Source organism: Pristiophorus japonicus, chromosome 7 (assembly GCF_044704955.1).
Source record: "Pristiophorus japonicus isolate sPriJap1 chromosome 7, sPriJap1.hap1, whole genome shotgun sequence".
Classification (NCBI taxonomy): Eukaryota; Metazoa; Chordata; class Chondrichthyes; family Pristiophoridae; genus Pristiophorus; species Pristiophorus japonicus.
The window spans coordinates 24,662,318-24,685,338 of NC_091983.1; the positions used below are offsets into that span (position 1 = coordinate 24,662,318).

At 39.9% G+C, this 23,021-nt stretch overlaps 1 protein-coding gene across 4 annotated transcripts in view; it reads right to left on the bottom strand.

The window, feature by feature from the left end:
* phf3 (PHD finger protein 3) overlaps positions 1-23,021 on the bottom strand; it is a 142,399-nt gene that overhangs the window by 106,995 nt on the left and 12,383 nt on the right. Inside the window, exons 2-5 of one of the 4 annotated variants that reach the window (XM_070884865.1) lie at positions 18,044-18,130; positions 13,073-13,336; positions 9,015-9,176; positions 4,689-6,987 (exon numbers count right to left, since the gene is read on the bottom strand). In XM_070884865.1, coding sequence (XP_070740966.1) covers positions 4,689-6,987; positions 9,015-9,176; positions 13,073-13,316 — 2,705 coding nt within the window. In that variant the 5' untranslated portion in view covers positions 13,317-13,336; positions 18,044-18,130. The remainder of the gene's footprint in view (positions 1-4,688; positions 6,988-9,014; positions 9,177-13,072; positions 13,337-18,043; positions 18,131-23,021) is intronic. The other 3 variants (XM_070884866.1, XM_070884867.1, XM_070884868.1) reach the window with 3 other exon arrangements.

Sequence of the window (23,021 nt, forward strand, 5' to 3'; positions counted from 1 at the left end):
AACTTTGCTGAGAGTTAGTAAATATCTCCTTAAATGTTTGCCACTGCTCATTTACTATCTTAACCTTTAATTTATTTTCCCAGTATACTTTAGCCAACTCTGCCTTCATAATTGTCTTTATTTAAGTTCAGGACCCTAGTTTGAGACCTAGCTTTCTCATGCTCAAACCAAATTTGAAATTCTACCATGCTGTGATCACTCTTTCCAAGAGAATCCTTTACTATGAGATTAATTAATCCAGTCTTAATGCACATTACCAGATTTAAAATGGTCTGCTCCCTGGTTGTTTCCACAACGTATTGTTCTAAGAAAAAAATCCCAAATACACTAAGAACTCTTCCTCAAGGTTACCTTTGCCAATTTGATTTGTCCAATCAATATGAAGATTAAAATCACCCATTTACTTTTCTTACAAGCTTCCATTATTTCTTGATTTATACCCTCTCCTACAGTGTAGCTACTGTTAAGGGGGCCTATATACTCCCACCAGTGACTTCCTTCCCATATTATTTATTATCTCCACCCAAACTGATTCTACATCTTGATTTTATGAGCCAATATCATTTCTCATTACTGCACTGATCTCATCCTTTATTAACAGAGCTACCCCACCTCCTTTTCCTTTCTGCCTACCCTTCTGAAATGTCAAATATCCTTGAATATTCAGTTCCCAGCCTTGGCCACCTTGCAACCACGTCTCTGTAATGGCTATCAGATCATATCCATTTATGTCTATTTGTACCGTCAATTCATCTATCTTGTTACGAATGCTGCATGCATTCAGATAAAGAGCTTTTAATTTTGTCTTTTTACCATTTTTCCCTACTCCGACCCCACTTTATGATGCACTCTTACGTTTATACGCTCTGTCCCTCCCTGTCACACTCTGGATATCATTACCCCTATTGCTACCCTGCATTTTTGCTTTCTCCTTTCTTTTTGACTTTTAAAATTTCCGCTCACCTGCACCCTTCTCCTTCTCCTTTCCTCCCCCCCCCCCCCCACACACCAACTGGAAATAGGCTGCGTCTATCAACACTGTCCCATCCTTTCATAATCTTAAGAACTTCTATTAAATTGTCCAATAATTTACTTGTTCTACTGGGGAAAAAAGAATCCAAATTTATTATTCATAGTTTGAAAACACAGTATTTGGGAATTGCTGAGCCTTGTACATTCAAATTTTGAGAACATGAGGTTCGAGCACATGACATGCATCAGCTAACCACAATAGTAGCAACAGGTTCTATTAAAATGTTTGTTCACCATCCATTTTTCCAGTTCCGTTGAAGGGCTGCATGCCTGAAACATTAACTTACCTGTGGTGTGTACAGATGCCGATTAACCTATTGTGTTTTTCCATCATTTTGTTTTTTTCAGTGTCAATAACCATTTGTAGCAAAGCATTCCACAATCTGATAATTCTTTGCATGAATTAGTTTTTTTCTCATCTGGTATTTAGATGTAGATTACAGCTTTGTGTGTTCAATTTACTTACCAATGGAAATAATGCATGATGACAATGCCTATACAGTTGGACCGCTCTGGTCCGGCACCCTCAGGACTTGACTAGTGCCGGAACAGAGAATTTTCCGAACCACGGGAGGTCACACTTACCGGTGCCTGTCGACAACCCCCACGCTTACTGGCAGCCTGTGTGCAGCTCCCTCAGCCGATCGCACTCACTGATTGAAACCATTCCAGCCGATCGGCGAACACACGTCTGCATGTCTTTGCCCACTGTCATGTTTTATTAAATCTGCTTTAACAACTTTGAAGCCTCTTCTACTTTACAGCAGTGCAGATATGTAGTATAGGCCCAGTCAGCCTCGACTGTACATAGAAATATAGAAATTTACAGCAAAGGAGGCCATTTTGGCCCATCATGTCTGCACCAGCCGGCCCTCGGTCAATAGCCCTGAAGGTTACATAATAAACCTATGAACAATGAACAATGTTGGACAGGTAAAGAGCATCCGGCCCAACCAGTCCGCCCCACACAACTGCAATACCCCATGTATCGCAACATTTTACACTCCACCCGGAGCCATGTGATCTCCTGGGAGAGGCAAAAAAAGATTAAAAATCCAGGCCAATTGGGGGAAAAAAATCTGGGAAAATTCCTCTCCAACCCATCTAGGCAATCGATATTAGTTCAGGAGATCCCTCTGGCCGTATTAGATTCCCTAAAGTACTTACCATCGTATCTGCTCCAGCCAACAAGAGGCTATCCAGTCTAATCCCACTTACCAGCTCTAGGTCCGTAACTCTGCAGGTTAAGGCACTTCAAGTATCCATCCAAGCACCTTTTAAATACGGTAAGGGTTTCTGCCTCTAGGCACCTTTCCAGGCAGAGAGTTCCAAATCCCCACTGCCTGAAGCCTCCCCTCAAATTCCACCTAAACCTACCAACAACCACCTTAAACCTATGCCCCCTCGCAATTGACCCTTCCACCAAGGGAAATAGGCCTTTGTTATCCACTATATCCAGGCCCCTCAAAATTTTGTACACCTCAATTGAGGTTTCCTCAGCCTCTTCTGTTCCAAACCTAGCCTATCCAATCTGTCCTTATAGCTAAGATTCTCCATTCCAGGCAACATCCTTGTAAATCTCTCTGCACCCTCTCCAGTGCAATCACATCCTTCCTATAACATAATAAGAACATAAGAATTAGGAACAGGAGTAGGCCATCTAGCCCCTCGAGCCTGCTCCGCCATTCAACAAGATCGTGGCTGATCTGGCCGTGGACTCAGCTCCACTTACCCGCCCGCTCCCCGTAACCCTTAATTCCCTTATTGGTTAAAAATCTATCTGTGATTTGAATACATTCAATGAGCTAGCCTCAACTGCTTCCTTGGGCAGAGAATTCCACAGATTCACAACCCTCTGGGAGAAGAAATTCCTTCTCAACTCGGTTTTAAATTGGCTCCCCCATATTTTGAGGCTGTGCCCCATGGTTCTAGTCTCCCCGACCAGTGGAAACAACCTCTCTGCCTCGATCTTGTCCATCCCTTTCATTATTTTAAATGTTTCTATAAGATCATCCCCATCCTTCTGAACTCCAACGAGTAAAGACCCAGTCTACTCAATCTATCATCATAAGGTAACCCCCTCATCTCCGGAATCAGCCTAGTGAATCGTCTCTGTACCCCCTCCAAAGCTAGTATATCCTTCCTTAAGTAAGGTGACCAAAACTGCACGCAGTACTCCAGGTGCGGCCTCACCAATACCCTACAGTTGCAGCAGGACCTCCCTGCTTTTGTACTCCATCCCTCTCGCAATGAAGGCCAACATTCCATTCGCCTTCCTGATTACCTGCTGCACCTGCAAACTAACTTTTTGGGATTCATGCACAAGGACCCCCAGGTCCCTCTGCACCTCAGCATGTTGTAATTTCTCCCCATTCAAATAATATTCCCTTTTACTGTTTTTTTCCCCAAGGTGGTCGTATTTTTCCTATAATATGGCGACCAGAACTGCACGCAGTATTCCAGCTGTGGCCTAACCAGTGTATTATTTAATTTAAGCATAACCTCCAATCCAGGGCAAGTTCTGACCCCCCTCTCCCTCTTGATTACCAAGTTTGAAAGGAGTACCGACACAATTCTATTGACGGCCATTCCAGCCAATCGCCGAACACTTACTGATTGACAGCAGCTCCAGCCAATCAAAACCTTTTTTTTTTTTTAAAATAAACCCTCCTCTCCCTCAGGCCCAACTAATGATGCTTCCGGATTAGAGAGGTACAACCTGTACTGAATATCACTGACAACAGGCTCAATGTTAATTTGTGTGTGTGGGGGTTGGAAAAACTACAAAATACTGCTCGAGCTCCCATTGCAAATAGGGCAAGTACAACAGACTAAATGCTCATTTCTTTCCCACTTGCAGTCATAAACCTAAACTAATTTTCTTGATAATCACTCCAGACCTGAAAGGGATCGCAGGAGGTCGCTCGAACTACACACTTAAAAAAAAAATCAGTGATGTAGGGAGGAATAAATTATCGTATTTCAAGATTTCAAATCATTTTGTATTTCAATAAGAATTAAGTGTGTTTATATTGTACATCTACAATTACAAAGCTGGGTTTTGCTTTGCACAGATGCAACATTAGCAGCATAACTGCAACAAACTGGCATTAGTTAAGTATTATATATCGAATGAAGATACAATTTGCAAAGCCAAGTTTTAAAAATAAATATCAAAATTAACAGAACTTAGATGCCTATCGAGATTCCTTAAAATTTATACCGTGGGGGGGGGGGAGGGAGACATGATGTACATTCAGCTGTTTTCTGACATTACAAATTTCACCAGTGGTCAAGTCACAGTGACCATGTAAGTATGTGCAGAGCTGTTTAAGAGTGCAGTGAGGACAATGCAGCATTAGCACTGCCCATTATTACTCTAAAAACACTTGTTATATCATGTAGCTTTTAGACACTAAATGCTCTGTAACCAGTGATGGAAGATTGTCACCACATTTTACCAAATCATGTTTAAAATTCCCCAAGAGATAGTTTAAAAGAAAAGTTAACACGTTACAGGTAATTGTCAACAGATTGAGGAAATATGTGAGACATCAATACAATTCCTTTCTCTCTTCAATTTTTTTTACGAACAACCTAGAAAAAGATCTGCTCACAGAAAACATGTGCAGGATTTTGGTTACACAAGAGCTCACCTGCTGTTGTGTGGTTTCCTACAAAAACCACATAGTTTTTTGGGGTCCCATAAATCTGAAGTCGTAACAGGGACAGGATGGTCCGGGTCAGTTTCCTCCTTTTTTACCACAGGTAAATTATCTGGGATAAATAAAGGTGGTTCATCCACGGAGAGGCTTTTGCTGCTCCTCCTCTGCCTTGGCGGAATACCTTTCTCACTTTTTCTGACTTTCATTTTATCTTTATCATCTTCATTAGCATGTTCCACAATCTTTCCTTTGTCTTTTTCCTTTATATTATCTGCCTGTAAGGAAATGATTTTGCCTGTCGAAGGGACAGATTTGTGGCCATAGTGAGTCACCTGTTTTGCTGGTAACTCATTCAGTTTCGGAGCAGAATTAGAACTATGCTTAGATGCCTGGATAGTTTTTCTGGACTTATCATGCCCCAGAGTCGTCATTGATGCTACCTTGTACATCTGTTTGCATGGAGCTGTTTGCATTTTTGCCACCTGGGAAACAGGAGACAGCTTGCGAAAGTTTCTCTTTTGTGGTTGGTCAATTTTGAATTTAGCATCCTGCGCAACCTGTGTTTTCAAACACTTAACAGTCTTGTGAGGATGATGTTCATCTTGGTCTACTGCCTTCCGTTTACTGGTTATTGATGAAGTATGTGACTTAGATTGTTTAAGTGGATCAGAGGACTGAATATCCAACTTAGCTTTTTTTCTATTTGAGTGAAGAAAGTGCTCAGTCTGCTCTGGTTCTGGATCCTCTTGTGCAAGTTTATGCTGAGGCTTCAATGGTGACTTCTCGAGTTTTGAAGTCTGACTCTTGGACTCTGTAGCATCAACCTGCTTCTCGGGAACAATTTCCTCATGGTCTTTATGTTCAGAAAAGTCCAGCATTTCTTCATTACCCATTTGTTGTTTAGTTGAATTATCCTGCTTCTTACATACCATGTGATCACTAACACCATCATCTCTTTCAGATTCATTGACATCTTTGACAACTATTTTGGGGGAAACTGGTTCATTTACTTCTAGTTCAGGTTTTCCCTCAACTGTCACATTTTCAGGCTTTTCTGAAACACTGACTCCAGCCTCAAGTTGAGTTGCCTTAATGTTCCCAGAGTCTTCAATCACTTCCGAAGCATCCGAAATGTTCTCTTTTACAAGATTGCTAGCATTAATATGTATAGTTCCTTTAGCTGACTGCGTGTCAAGATCTTCTTTTGCATCTACAGAATTTATAGAAGCATTTAATTCAGAGGATATCTGTAATTCTTCACCAACTTGGTTTTGTAGATTGTCTTCTAGTTTAGGCACAAGGCCTTCCACCTGGTTTATAGGTTGGGTTTCAGCGCTTGGTACAACAGGATCCAACTCAATTGGCTCCTCTTTCTGTTCATTAATGATGTTACAGTCTACAATTTCCATACTTTCATTCAGTTTCATATTCTGTTCTTCTGCTACAATCTCCTTCAACTCCTCGAGAGCCGTATGTACATCTCCACGAGGGAGATCTTGTGAAAAGGGATTTTTATGAAGAGCAACATCTACTGGTATCGTATCTTCAGCCGTTCCATCTGTATCTGTACCAATTAATGATTCTGTAGCGCACTGTGATTCCAGCGCAGCCTTAACTGGACTGTGGTCCGTGGCTGCTGCATGCACATCTCCATGAGTGGCACAATCCACAATATTTTGTGCATCAACATTCTCCACCACAGACTCCTGAGCAGTTTCAGTTAACAATTCTGCCGAACACTGAGATTCCAAAGCAGACTCAATTGGATTTGACTCAATTGGATTTTGGCTGACTGACGCAACTTGTGCCTCTACACAATGGAGGTCATTTACATCCTCCACTATTGTATCTGGAGGGGTCTTTTCTGCCTCTAAAGCAATTAACGGTTCTCTAGAACACTGCGATTCTGACGTAGACTCAATTACTTTCTGCTCCACTGATTCTACCACTGTACATTTATGATCTCCACCAGTTATTTCAAGTGTACTTTCGGGTGTGATGCACTTTCCCATTGATCTCAGTTCAAGGCTCTTTGAATCTACAGGTTCAGACTGTGCAGTCTCACAAGCAGCTTCTGCACCGCTTTGTACGTTTTCTGATACATTCTGCTGCTGTGGTTTACCCTTTCCTCCAGTTTTTTCTGGGCTTTGTTTTTCATGCCGATCAGGCAGTTTTGGTGACCCTGCTCCAGTGGAGACATATTTTGCTGGTTCCTTCCTTTTTGTATGGGCTAAATTTGCTGGACTGGGTCTTTTGGCAATGGTACTGTTGCGCAGACTTCGAATTGGTTCTTTAAAGAAAAGAAGAAGCATTAGTCATAATTCAAACATTTAAAATCCTACATTTTAACATTAGAAACCTACTACTGGTGTTCCAAAATGTTACACACGTGATGCTCACAAAAGAATCAGGTCATAGAATCTTACAGCACACAGGAGGCCATTCGGCCTATACCGGATAAATAGGCTTGTTATAAGCAAATTGCGTTTGGCTATTTAAGTATCGTCACAGCAACATATTTTGAAGCGAGATGATACCATATTTTACATCAGAATTTATTAGCTCAATAAAACTATAAAAATTATAAATTTTCCATTAAATTACCAGTTATTGAAATTAGATTTATCCTGTCCAAAAGAAGCACTAACTTTACAATGCCTGAATTATAAGCTGCAGTTTTGTCATTCAGCACAAACCCTTTTACTCTCTTTTCAAGGCAACAGAGCTCCATATCTAATAAACATTTGGTACTTTGAGACTCAGCCATGACAAGCAGAAGTAAAAATCAATCTTGCTCCCTGAAAATTCTACAACTTCAAAATAACTCGAGTTTTATTTTAAACCACTTAAAGTAGAAGCACACACCTAAGAGCTTAATATTAGTCATATTAATTAGTTAAATAAAACAGTACTATAAAAATGAACTTAGCATTTTTTTCTTAGACATACAAGTTGCATTTTTGAGGGTTCTCCCAATATGTCAGCATGTACACCCTGTGTACAGAGATGAGTCATATACACCGGATGGGACTCAAATTTGATATTCATCCTGGGCTGAGTTAGCTAAGCTCAGCTAGGGCAGTGGTAGGAATGCTACCATGGCCTTGGTGCCTTTATATTTGGGATGGGGAGGTGGAATTGACCAGGGTTCCCATTCCTGATCAATAAACAGTGAGCCCTGCTGAAAGTTCACATGGATGTTAGACGAGAACAGGATCCGGCTCCGCTATGATATCCCTCGTAATCAAATATCCGGCTGACAGTCAGCATCGATGCTCATCCATATGTTAATAATGGTGGCCACTTGGGTATGGTAGCAGAAGACAATGGGTCCCACATCCCAGCAAGAAGTCATTGACGTCAGGAGAGATGGGGAAGGGAAAAAGCAGGCAGGAAAAATAAATGGAAGTTTTGGAGAAAATATACAACCAACAGTTTTAGGGCATTATCATGCATATTAAATTAAGGAAATACTTTTAAATTGAGTTCGGCCATCCTGTAACCTAAACCCGAGCAAGACTGTACCTCTAGGCATATTTCACTGCAATGGATTTCTGCTTAAGCTCAAGTAAGCCAACACATGTATTTCTATAGCATTCCTCACACAGAAAGACATCTCAGAACACTTCACAGTGCAGATGTGGTATTAGGGGATGGGAGCAAAAATAGTGAAAGAAAGTTCGAGAAGACTTTTGAAAACAGAGAAAAAGTGGAGCCCAAAAGATTTAGGGAGGGAGTTCCAGAAGGCGGGCACAGTGAATAAACACTGGGCAAAATGGAACGTAGAGGATATACTCATGCTGTTCGGCAAGGGCAAAATGTAGTTATAAGATGCATAGAGGATGAAAACAAGGAGCAGACTAAGGTTAGAGGAGTAATGGAAATGAGAAGAGCTACAGGGCTGACACGAGGTTACAGATAAAATAGTAACATACCATTAAATTAGGCAAGGAAATGCAAAACTCCAATTGTTACTGTAAAATCTAGTGCACAGGTCCATCTTCACACATTAAATATAAAGAGCAACCTAAACACATGGGACCTTAACCAATATAAGCTAGTATAAAATGGAAAATATAGAATTATACACATGGAAGATTGCTAGTATTTAAAATGTAACTACTGTACCTGTACAATAGAAGTTTTAAATGTTACATTTGCTAAAGTTCATTTTGCTATACAAATTTGAATATTAGCCCAGAACCGAAGTCCTACAAATGCTGCATTTAAAATATAAAAGTAAACCTGATAAAAGGATTTAAATAAAAGTCTAGTCACTAGTGTGAAAATCTGGAAAAATATTTTATGACATCTTACCCTGGGCCAACAAACGTGGGGACTTTCGAGGTGACTGCACAGCAGATTTTTGAGATTTAGCCTTTGTTTTTTTGCTGGCTAATTCTGACAAATCCTCTTCCTCCATAGTATCAAGGCCACTTTCCTTTATGTCCGGCTCATCAGTGAGCTCAAGTTCAGCAACTGAAAAGAGAAAAAAATCTTGTATTTGCTACTGCAATATGCATCACACGAGATTTTTTTTTTTAAGTTATGCTTCTTGTATACTAAATTTACAATTAAAGATAGCAATGCATGATTGGCAATAAAATAGGAACATGCATATTAACAGAATTGCATTTATACAGCACCTTATTGCATATTTTTTCCTAACTTCTTGCACAAGCTAAAATATAGAAGACACAATTTTATAGACTACAAAAAATGACTCATCACCTCATCCAAGGTGGTGGGTGCCAGCCAGAAATCCTGAATCTGCCTTAAACAACACAATTTAATGCCATTAAAAGCCGCAGTCTACTGAATTGCTGCAAAATGCCTAACTGTTCTTAAAGGGGAGGCAGTTACCTATATCTGCATTAAAAACATCTGTATACACTGCCTGTCTACAAAATATTACAGGGAATAAGATCTATCACTTTTTCCAACTTTATTATAAATTGCTGTGTCCACATTTGTAATAGAAACTGTCAATGTAAATGTTTCACACTAATTACAGCCTCCTGCTGATGGTAGTGCTATGTGCATCAGTTTTACATCTCCCAGCTCCTCAGCCTGTACTGCAGAGGAACTCTTGTGCTCCAACCAACTCTACTGCTTCCTAAATTGCCAGTTTTATCACTTAACTATTTTATTTCATCAAAGTATTATATAAAAGGTGACAACGTATGACTTTAAAATGGGGACTGAATTAGATCTGTGCGCCCAGGTCCAATTAACCCCGCCCTCTAACACCATCACACCTGAAGACTATATTTGGTCTCGACTCCGTGTGAAAATTCACAGATCTAGTAATTACTAATGTCTTAGTACCATTTCCATTATTGTGCTTTATAGTTTAATAACTGATCATAGGCATCAAGAATGTAAACTCCCCCGATGTGACAACAGGATTCTCTACTTCAACACGAGTAGCTGCCCATAGTACCATGTTCTGATTCATGTCATATTGCAGGAAATTCTGCAATGTACAAGAAGTCGGCTTGTCTACCAATAAGTCATAAAACACAGTAGCACACAAAGATATACCAGAAAATACACACACATTTCAAATTGCAACATTCAGGAATTATGTTGCAGCACACCCACTTTTGTACTTAATCTCACAGTTGCAAATGTCTATGGTAATGGTTAATGTAGTGAATAAACCACCCCGGTAATGAACAGATCACACTCCATAGACATGGAACATAAGGAATGCACTCGTCATTGCCTGGCAAGATACGAAGAGGGCTTTTAGCTTGGACAAGAGTATGTTTTTAAACCAGAGTTTTATCACAAAGCTCAACAATAACAATCCTCTTTCTAGATGCTTTGGCACGGTGAATATTTTGTGCTACCTGGCCCAACCACATACATTTACAAGACCTTTGCCTACCCAAAGAAAACATCAATTATTTCTTGCTACTCTCATTCACAGGCTGACTGTGTTCTCAGGAATGTTAACACACACTGCCAGTCCGCCTCATCCAAACCCTCAAACATCAAATGTCATGGTCAAGGACCCATCCCAGAGCAACTATACAAAGACAAGGCACCCAGTACACCCTTCTAGCAGGTGTCCACTCTTTTATTGGCTACAGTAACAGTGGTAATTCTATACGGTACCAATACTTTTTCCAATTTTCCTTTCCCCTCCCCACTACCCTACCCAATATGGGTTGTGGTACAGTTCCTCAGCTGTCAGCGACCCTTAGATAATTTAGTTTTTTTTTAATTTAATCTATTCTCTGGGTGTGAGCATCGCCAGCACAGCCAGCATTTATTGCCCAACCCTAATTGCCCTCGAGAAGGTAGTGGTGAGCCTTGAAGGCAGCTGAGTGGTTTACTAGGCCATTTCAGAGGGCAGGTAAGAGCCAATCACATTGCTGTGGGTCTGGAGTAACATATAGGCCAGACCGGGTAATGACAGTAGATTTCCTTCCCTAAAAGGACATTAGTGAATCAGATGGGTTAATGACATTTTCACCATTACTGATACTAGCTTTTTATTCCAGATTTTTATTTAATTTTACTGAATTTAAATTCCCCAGCTGCCGTGGTGGGATTTGAACTCATGTCTCCGGATCGTTAGTCCAGGCCTCTGGACTACTAGTTCAGCAACATAACCACTATGCTACCGTACCCCCAGTCGATCCCCATGAGGCCATGCTTTACAATTTATTCAATTAAGTGGGGAAGTCACAGCTGCAGTCCAACTCTGTCCTTCCCCCAGAGTTCAAGCTTGCACACTTGCCTAGCAGAGTCTCTAACAGGGGTTAGGCAGGGGAACCATGGCCAATTTTTCTTCTCCTCCCTAACACATGGGTGCTACACCAAATGTAGTGCCACACTAACATCCGAGTTGAAATCAGAGAACTCAGCAATGACTCTGGCACCTTCCTGGTTTGACAGACTCCGTTACTTACTGAGCCATTGGGATAAGTCCCCTCCCCCCCCCACTCCCAAGCTCAACTGTTTCAGAATCGGAATACCTTTAAAGTTCGGTTTGCAACAATCTGACGCCTGTTCAGAACCAGTAATTCCTCACTGCAGTGTTTATACATTATTGCAAGATTACATTTTTACAGTAGTTACAATGAAGTTAAACTGTTGCTCCAGACGTGGCTTCTGGGAAAAGTGGAGGTGGGGGAAGTCTCCAAAAAAGTTGCAGTAATGCACAAAATCCTTAAATTTCCATATTTAAAACTGTTAGTAAGCCCATTTTCAAAAGGAACACAAAATGTGATCAAACTCTCTATTTCGTTATGAGTAAAGAATTAAAAAAATAGATTAGGAAACAAAACATCTTTAACAGATGTGTCAACTTCAATAGGTTATTCTACAGTTTTAAAATATGACTATTTGCAACTCACTTATTTTCTAAACACCTTCTAACAAAAATACAGCCAGTTGCCTTGCTTCTTTAAATCCATCCTTTATCTATAAATACACCTGTAATAAAATCATTTCCACCCAGTATACTGGCCTTCAGAAATATGTCTAGAAAAGCTAATAAAAACAAAAAAGCACTAGCCAACAGTATAAAATGGTTTATAAAATGATTTTCTGTATTAACTATGCAACTTAATATTAATTATACTGTGTAATGAGCATTAGCTCTATTAGAATAAAATATGCTTTTGTAATTGTATGTATTCTTCAAAACAAAATAATTCCTTTTTAAACTGCTAAGTTATAAGCTTCTAGCACTTGAAAAACTGTAAATGAATTCTGAATGGATTAAACGATTGTTGGTATGGCTAATGAGTTACATTAAGAAACTATTTTAATCTAAATTACAGGCACATATACTTTGAAGAAAGGCTAAATTATACAAGCTACCCTTGCATTGCAATTATAAACTCAACCAGAAGACTATGACATGACTGGTTTTGTCACTGCCACAAATGTGTTACATGACTCCACTGTAGTAAGAGAATACCTTTACAAAACTTGTCAAATTTCAAGTTATCTTAGACACAGTATCGTACTAAATCCAACATGCTTCAAGGGATGTACAACACAAAATTGAAAATAAACTTCTAATATGCCAACATGACGATAATTCACTAAGTTCTCCCAGCAAACCTGTTGGCCGCAATAGCAGTTCTCTACTCTTGCATCCATCTAGTTGTTGTTTTAAAAAAAACTGGCTAGAGTAAAGGCAGATTTTTTTTCCCCACAATGTAAAACGGTTAACAATCCCCTGAAGACCCAGACATGGCTTTAGAGATTCTTCGGCACTGTGCAAGCGGAAAGCTCGGTGGGGAGATCTGCCACGGGAGAACCCTGCCCACCCACTCATACAAGTACTAAATGGCGACATTAGCCCACATTGCTTTTGCAGGCACAGGAGCCAAAAAGTAAGTCAGACCTACCTGTTGAGCAAGTTAGCTGAAAGTTGCCATCTTCATTATCTGAAAAGGGCAGGCTGAACTGAGCACTAGCAGATCCTAGCATAGGATCTTTGTCACTCAGCATGTTTCTGAAAGAACCTCCCAGGATGTCTGCTTCTGTGCCACAATCATCACAAACTTCACTTTCTAAGTTTGGCTCTAAAATCAGAGTGTCATCCAAGTGGTCGGTGGATATCAAGGGGTTAAATATATCAACAATATCCATGAAGACATCCACTCGGACTCCTGCACAGATAAAAAGCATGACATATTTCAGATATTAATTGCAGTGCATTCCTAGATCCTCCAATAGGGTTCAACATTTTCACTAGATTTATACGCAATACCAAATTTTCTTTACTAGAATATGGCAAAACAAAGACTAAAAACCAGGATAACATGAAAAATTGAATAATGGAAGTCCATTACTGATTTAGCAATCTCATTAACCACTTTAGTTGGGATTGAAGGACTAGAGGAAGTAAATAATTCACTTTTTGGCAGTTAGCAGCCACTGGATTAAATTCAAGCCTTTCCAGAAGCAGCTGCTCTTGGGGAGATTCCTAATTTGTCATTTCCCACCCTTGGTTCGACCAATCTACACATCCTTCCCACCAGAGATGGCAACAATGCAACATACTCCCAAACTTATGAACTCTTGAGTTGGTCCTAGGTGGAACACAAGAGTGATTCACCAACAAGACTTCCTGTAGCGGGGGTGGAAAAATACCTCGCCATCTGCTCAGAGGCAGAAAATTCTGTGGTGATCAAGAAACTTCTGCTGAAAAAGTTTAAGCCAGTAGGGAGATCTCGTGATGCTTGATGGATTTACACAAGTAGCTGGTCCATACAAACAGGAAGGTGCCAGGTACCATCCGGTAATGTGAGTGGGAAGAGTAATGCTACAATTTAGTTCAGCACCCCTAGGTTAGTGAGGTCAAAGAAGGAAATGGTTCCTACTCATTCCTATCTAGTAACCCCCTGCTATTGGTGAGAGTGTACAAGGACTTCAGCTTTAATAACCCATCAACACACTTGCCTTCATTCACCATTAAACCTCCCATGTAAATAATGGCAAATTAAATAACATACATTAGGGAGAACTGTCAAACATGGAATTGTATCCCAGCAACTCGTTCATTGAGGAAAACTGGTGAAAAAATAAAGTACATAAGAAATTTAAAAAAGGCAGGAACTCAAGTGAACAGAATTCACTGAAAATACGGAAATAGGTTTTTTTTAAACTGCACTATTGTGATACGAGACTTATTTTGTTTTAGGCATTTACACTGCAAATGTGATTGTTACAAAATTAATATAACCCCAATTAAATTCCCTTTTGCTCAACAGATAATGCGATATGGCAAATATGTATCAAAATTGATGGGGGAAAAATATGAAAATAGAAATAGAAGCTAGTATTACTACCAGAAATGGCTTATAAAAAGCTTCACTAAGTTGTAGAGATGGCATATGCTTTCTTGCAGACCTGAAGGCAGGACAAATGGATAGCTCAGAGCATGCTCATTATTAAATGGAACTCAATGTTTCATGAAACTGAGCATTAAAGTTATTGAAATGTTACATTAGTTCATAGGCAGATGGGAAACTAGTCTCATAGCACCATGCAAGGGCTTAAAAATGATACAAAAGGAAACATTTGAACTGTGACAGTGCACATACTGCTTAACAAAAATATTTGATCAATTAAATCGTTACACCTCAAAGTAAAATGACATTATGGGTCGTCACAAAAGTTCAAATTCAATCTGTGTATTTCATCAGGTCATGTAAAGTTTAGAACCATTTACAGGCCAAGAAAAATGTGCATTCACTTTAAGCCGTAAGACTCCAAAATGTACTGCAATTTAGTCAAAAGCTGCTAACATTCCCCCTCTCCACCCGCCCCCCTCACCTCCCCATACACAAACAACAATTCCTCGAAGCAAAATATGCTTAAAATTAAACCCAATCTACTCCAAGTACAATTGCCAACATTTAGCCCTTGGCACACGCCAGATCACTTGGGCTCGGCCAAGCCAGACATTATTTTTACCAATTCCAAGCAATCATAGTGAAATCCTTTTGAGATATCAAATGCTATTCCAGTGTCTCTTATCACTCCCCTGCCCCCAGATGTCTCAAGACAACTCCCATCAAGTACTTTGCTCTAGTGCTGGTTACGAATTTCTCCATTAGGCCCATGAATATTTCTGTTTTTTTGACGAACAAAATGCGAAATTCAGACTAGGGGAGCCAGGCAATCAGTTTTTCCACTCCACGGTGGAAGACCTTATTTCCAGGAAGCAGGGTTTCCTAGTTTAATCACCTCTCATTTGGATGATTGCTAATACCATCGCCAAATATTATACACCAGGAACAATTACAATTCAATATTTCAATTCTCAGTTCTCTATTAAAGTTAGATCCTCAATCTATAATTTTGAACCTAGGCTGCTTTATACCCATCAGTTTTATAAAATCAATCATAAGCACTCCAATAGTTCAGTGCATCAATAAAACACATGGTGCAGTAAGCGCTACAGAAACATTTGACGCCTATTCTGCAGTTAATCTCAGCAACCCTACAATTAATTATCTTGTGTCCTTGGACTAGGAGAAAAACACATTGGCAGCTACAGTTCCTACTCATCATTACCCAGTGACCCCTGTAAGTATAATTACATTGAAAGGAGAAGTTGTGGTGGAGAAGAACAGAATTAGCCTAGCCACAGTGTTCCCACAATTGGAAAGATGCAATGTTCCTACAACTGAATGGCCACCAATGCACATCATCTAGATTCACACATTAAAATTAACTGCTGACTGCAGTATTAGAAGACTCAGTGCCTGCAGAATCACAACAGTACGAGCCACTGCCTTCGAGAAATCAGCAGAAAGCGTGAGTGCAAGTGTCTGCACAAGTGTGTCAGAATTAGTTGCACTATAGCTCATCACATCCAAATTAATAGAAGTGGAAAGTGATGGGAGTACAAGGTTAAAAACAGGATTGTTTTTGAACTTTGACTCTGACCCAGTAGTTGGAGTCAAGAATAAGGGCCATTCTCCACACACAATGAAATGCAAGAGGGCAGGAGAAAGTTCTTTACGCAGAGTTGAGAGGCTCTGGAATTCATTTCCAGGGTTAGTATTGAGGTAGAAATGGTGTCAACATTCAAGATGAGATTAGATAGGTGGATGAAGGAGAAAGGACTGAAGGAATATGGAAACAGTATGGGTAAATGTTTGCTCATGTGAAGGGTAAACGCCAACACTGACAGGTTGAGCCAAATAGCCTTTTTCCATGTTGTAACCTCTTAGGAACTATCTTCCATATTAGGTTTTGATACCAAATCACATTTACTGAATAAAAAGATCTATACAATATCAATTTCCTTCATTCATTTACTATCCAGCGACACATGGCTGTCAGACATAAGCTTAACCAAGATAGCACCGATGCTGTCATCATACATCCCCTTCAAAACCAAGTATCAAGAAACTTGAAGAAGTGATTTCTCCAGAGAAGGTTTGCTGACTTTTCCACAGCAATTATAAGTATCCTACAATGCTTTGCAGGATAGCTGAGGCTGAGCAAGAGTGTGCAGAATGAGGCTGAAGGATGTTGGTACAAATCTACACCAACTTGTATGCATCATTCTGAAACCTAGAGATATACCTCCCCAAAGGTTCACTGTTCCTCTTAATTTGCATTCACTCACAAAGCAAAACTACACTGAAGAACAAGACTCATCTAGCACCATGGACAGGCAGAACAGTAAAGATACCGTGCCAAATAAAGGAAAAACATTATTGAATGCTATATTTTTTCTCCTTATGAGCCATTAACACTTACTGAAGTGACCCTTGCCAGTTATAACGTGCAGCAGAATGTTAACCAAATACTTCCTTTGGTTGCTACTGCTGCTTACCAGCTGGAAGGTAAAACAAAAAGGACAAAGTACTTTGTCGAAGACTAAATCAGCTCAGGATACTTTTTTGCAAGGAGGCACTGTTGATGGACTAAGGCTCATGGAATGCAAGGGCCTCCAATATAGACGGAATCAGTAACTATTAAAGTGCAGGTCAAAGTAGCAATAACATGAGGAAACACTGCCAGAGGCATTCTGTTCAGCAAAATGTGTCCATACCTATGGACACTTGAAAGTGATGCTTGTTCAAGCCAACAGTGGCAGGGGCAATACAGCAAATCCATCAATGGAGACTCTGATCCTGAGGCTAGATATCCAAGCTCTATTAACTGATGCCCCAGTGCCAGCTGCAACAGCATCACCAGGATACACGAGATGGCCAAACTAGTGAATGGTTTGATTTGCACCAACTGCTGTATTTGGTGGAAGATGTCAAGAACACACAGTTAGATCATTGATAAGTTGTATGCAATGTTTCCCCAATTGGAAAGAGAGAGACTGTTGATCATCTACACCCATTAGGTATAGATCCATAGGAAGTATAGTTCCACAGTAGGGCAGGAATGTAGGTATCTGCAGAGATAATGACTCCAACTATTCCAGAATGAGCAAAGAATAAGAAAGTCCGCTTGCCACAGCTAATATTCTGGCATATGTTCGATAATTTGTCTATAGAACAGACAATGCTCAGCTGTACTACAGATGGGGACAGGCATGTTCAACCTCAATGACAAATGCTTTCTGTTCTACCAAAAACCCTTGGCACCTCCAAGCGTAAAACCTATTCTTAAGAGCCAAGGGAGAAACCCTGATGCAAGAAGTCAATGACAGTAATGGAATTTTTGAGAATCACAGGAGACGCTTCTATACAATGCTGTGCACACTGCCTGGATATCTAAATCAAAGAGTAATGTAGAGGAATGCTACCCCCAGGAATAGACATAAATGTAGGCATCTTGATCATTTGACAGCAACAGTTTTGCATGTAGCTTTAACACCGATTGATCTTGATTTTCCTGACCTCAACTGCTTTGTCTTGTAGGTTCAACACTGGTTGAATTCAGCTTTGCCTTGTAGGTTCAACACTGGTTGAATTCAGTTATCTTTTCTGAAACAAGAGGAACAGAACAAACATAACTACAATTTTTTTTCAGAAGGATAGTGAAACTTCAAGGAAGGGGGTCAGGAAAATTCAAAAACAAGCTAACAAATTAGCATGTTATTTTATATTTTTTTTAAGAAAAACTGAAAAAGGTCTCACTGCAGGTCTCAAAAAAGCTTTTCAGTATAGACGATACAGCACAATTCTCAATGGAAATGGAGAATCAACCAAGCTTCACAGTTGACACTTAATATTTATACATTGTTGTGCCAACCTAGTACCACATACATGCAAGCAATACCGGTTCATTTGCTTAGGATTATTTCTGAATCGGCACTACTTTCCAAGGTTCCTTCTCACAAGCCACCAGCCAATCAGCTTTCATTCGATTTCCGAGTTGAGTCAGAGAGAACTTCTCCCATCACAAATCAAACAAAAACACCATAAATCTCAACCCTACTTGAATTAATTTCTGTAAAGTCTACCCTATGTATCTTGCAAAACAAGCTTTAGTGCACTTTCAGAGGTCAACTCACTCCAAAACAGCTGGCAGGCAGGTTTGAAGTCACGCCTCCTTGCTGTTTCTCGGATAGCTCCAGACATTCACCATAATGTAGGTCACTAAAGTGGCCTAGCAGGAAGGATGTACTAGAGTCTGTCCAAATGGTGCCACAAAATTGACATTAAAAAAAAAATCAGCTAAGTATCTTGTTCTGTAATGGGGGAGGGGCATATATTTGTTTTTATCAATATTTATATTTTTGGTAATATATGTACACTCAAAATAAACCTGCTTTTATTTTATCCCTGAAACAAACCTCAACTTCAAACTTTAAAAAGTACTCTTACTGCACCAGTATGATTTGTTTTGATTTCCCACTCTAGCTATCCTCATGAGAACCTTTAGCCACTAAGCATTTGTTCCACATTACTCAAAAGGTTTAATGTAGACCCATAACTATCAGATACAGACAATGTTTTTATCCCACTCTGATCTCTAGGAAGAATAAATCAAACCCCTCCCCTTACATGCACCCAAGAGAGTGCAGCAGTACTGTGGAAATGTTTCTGAAAAATCATCAAAAAGAATTGAAATGTGATGAGAAAAAAAATCATAGCAAACTAAATAAAATGTACTTGAAGCTGTACTTAGCCATAAGCTATTAATGTTTCCCACAATATTTTAAATTGAAGGGATTGACTCCCCCGCAATTTAGCAAGTTTATCCAGTGAAATAAGCTTTCCAGAGAGGTTTATCATTTAATCCATATCCACGCTGAAACTGAGTCAGCTGAACTCAACGAAGGAACTTTTAGGGATAAAATGGGTCACATAAAACAAATTATCTAGCATAATTACCTGCAGCATTTTCCAACAATTTTAGAAATCAAAAGTTTTACAGAATTGAGTGATGTAATTAGTTAGCCTGTTCCTAGTCCAGACTAACAAAATGAAGGTATCTCTCACTTCAGATCTCAACATAATAGGAGGAGTAGGCCATTTCGCCCCTCGAGCCTGTTCCGCCATTTAATAAGATCATGGCTGATCTGATCATGGACTCCGCTCCAATTCCCTGCCCACTCCCCATAACCCTTATCGCTCAAAAATCTGTCTATCTCCGCCTTAAATATATTCAATGACCCAGCCTCTACAGCAGAGAATTCCACAGATTGACAACTCTTAAGAAATTCCTCCTCATCGCAGATATGAATGGGCAACCCCTTATTCTGAAATTGTGCCCCCTAGTTTTAGTTTCCCCTATGAAATATCCTCCCTGCATCCACCTTGTCGAGCCCCCTCATTATATATTTCAATAAGATCACCTCATTCTTCTGGACTCCAATGAGTATAGGCCCAACCTACTCAACCTATTTTCATAAGTTAACCCCTTCCACCTCTGGAATCAACCTAGTGAACCTTCTCTGAACTGCCTCCAATGCAAGTATATCCTTTCTTAAATAAAGGAGACCAAAACTATACGCAGTACTCCAAGTGTGGTTTCACCAATACCCTGTACAGTTGTAGGACTTCTCTGCTTTTATACTCCATCCCCTTTGCAATAAAGGCCAACATTCCATTTGCTGTCCTGATTACTTGCTGTACCTGCATGCTAAATTTTTGTGTTTCATGCACAAGGACCCCCAGGTCCCTCTGTACTGCAGCATTTTGTAATTTTTCTCCGTTAAAATAATAATTTGCTTTTTTATTTTTTCTGCCAAAGTGGATAACCTCACACTTTCCCACATTATACTCCATCTGCCAAATTTTTGTCCACTCACTAGCTTGTCTATATCCCTTTGCAGATGTTTTGTGTCCTCACAACTTGCTTTCCAAACCATCTTTGTATCATCAGCAAACTTGGCTACATTACACTCGGTCCCTTCATCCAAGTCATTAATATAGATTGTAAATAGTTGAGGCCCCAGCACCAATTCCTGGGGCACTCCACTAGTTACCTTTTGTCAACTGCAAATTGACCCATTTATCCCGACTCTCTGTTTTCTGTTAGTTAGCCAATCCTCAATCCAAGCTAATATATTACCCCCAACCCCGTGAACTTTATCTTGTGCAGTAACCTTTTATATGGCATCTTATCGAATGCCTTCTGGAAATCCAAATACACCACATCCACTGATTTCCCCCTTATCCACCCTGCACGTTACATCCTCAAAGAACTCCAGCAAATTTGTTAAACATGATTTCCCTGACTCTGCTTGACTGAAGGATCCCAAATGTGATTCCTACCGGACATACAATCCAATCAAAAATTTGGAGGCCTGAATCAAATAAGCCAGAAGAGGGACAAAAGGTGAGACGTTTTACTCTGCAGCCTAATTCTAATCCTCATCCAATTTTAATTCTTATCCAAGAATAATACTTGTGGAGTGTCAAAATAGTTCATTTAATTCATTCTGCAGCACTGACATTTAGTCGTCCCCCCATCTTACTAACTACAATAAAACTTATTGAAAGTGTGCGTAAACTAGTGTCATGCCAAAGACATGAAGCAACAGAACTGTAAGCAGCTAGGCCGATTCCAATTTGTTTGCCCTGGTTACAATAGTAATCGAAGTAATTAATAAAATGTCTTTAAAATTTTTAAAGTTTAATTAGATCTATGTTCCAACTCACCAATGTTCCATAGTAAGGAACAGAAACTGACATGAAATTATCAAAATGTGAACATCCCAAAAAGTTATAAATTACGAAGATAACATGCCAGTTTTTGCAGATGCAGGAGTCGAAGCACGGTGTAACTGCAAGCATTTGTACCTTTCTAAACAAAACTCCAGTGTCTAACAATAGAGGTTCCAGTAAATAGGATAATATATAGGCTAGAGTATCTTACAAGGCACTATTGTACAGGGGATCAAATAAAATTATAAACCGTGAAAGCTCTATATCTCCTGAAATGCATGTTCAACAAACGGAAAACTTCCTAGCGTTGACATTGAAAATGTGAATTTGTTAAACCATATTGAGATACTCCATCACGCAACAATGTTATAACCAACCAGTCACTTGAAATTACCAACAGCAATGGAGCAATGTGTTACTGGTCAGGTACAAGGAAGGTTTCTTCCAAAGGTCAAGTTTTTTTTTCAAAAAAGGGAACACAATGTAATATTTTAAGAGTTTCATACTGAGCATTAAAAAATCATTACAAAATTGTAGCAGACTAGCTCTTACTTTCTTACTAAGCACCAGCAAATGACAAGCAAAGAGCAAATTCACATCTTCAACTAAAATTAGTATGGGCCAGAAGGTACTGCCAAAAATACACGTTTAGTGTGTAAATCGTCCATCAACTTATGGCGAGGAAGATATACCATGAATCATCACAAGTTGTTTGACAATTATCGTCGGGCCACTGTTGGCCTCGTGGAAATAGCAGCTCATGAGTATCAAGAAATGGCTGCATTTGCACATAAATTGGCAATGAAAGCACCACAAAAAGTTAGAGCTGGTACTCAATAGTGCAAGTATACCTTTTTAATGACTAGATTTATGTTCCTGTCATACAACTCAACCTTTCCAACCCAGAAAGGGAACAATTGAAACTGTGGAGTCTCGTTTTTACAGATAGTAAACTGTTAAGAGTTTTAAAAAAAATTAAATTCTAATTTTTATTCTATCTTTTCTTATCTGTCTCTTATTCCAATCTTGCTCCCCCCGCCGTCCCTTTTTGTATCTGATTTGACTCGAATTCATTCTATTTCCTTCATCCTATGGGCCCAAATTTGGCCCACCTGTTTTTTCGGCATACGCAAGTGAGATGTGCCGACTTTCTAGGCTCAAAACAGCAACAAAAAGATGTCCCTGGATCCTGGCCGCTCTGCTGACTCTCCCGGGGCTTGGCGCGGTGATTCCATTTTGGGGGGGGGGGGGGCGGAGCTAGGGCCCTGCACATGAAAGAATGCCGGCAGCTGTCCACGTGCGCATTAGTGTTCGCGCATGCACAGTAGCTCCTGCCGATGATGATGATGATGCGTGCTGCAACGTGGGACCTGATGAGTCCCACCTCTATCCCGGGCCGAGTGGCTTGCCGCACAGTAACAAGAGAAGCCTGCCTTCTTCTAAAGCACTTGGTTCTTTTGTTGGCTGCCTGCATTATATTCTACACACAACTTGAAGACATTGCCATGCAAGGTTCAGGTAGAATTGTCTATTTTGAAATCCATCATTGGAGGGGGGGGGGGGGGGGGGGCGATGATAACTGTGTAGCCAGTAATTTTACTCAAGACTTTCCTTAACCCTGTTGATGAAAATACTTCCCTACATAAGAATTACGAGTAGGGGGTACTTCTATTTTTTATTTGGATATTTTGAAAAAATGTCAATATGTTTTGTCTCTACTTTTATTTTTGTAGTTTCAACTTCCATGAATACTTCTGTT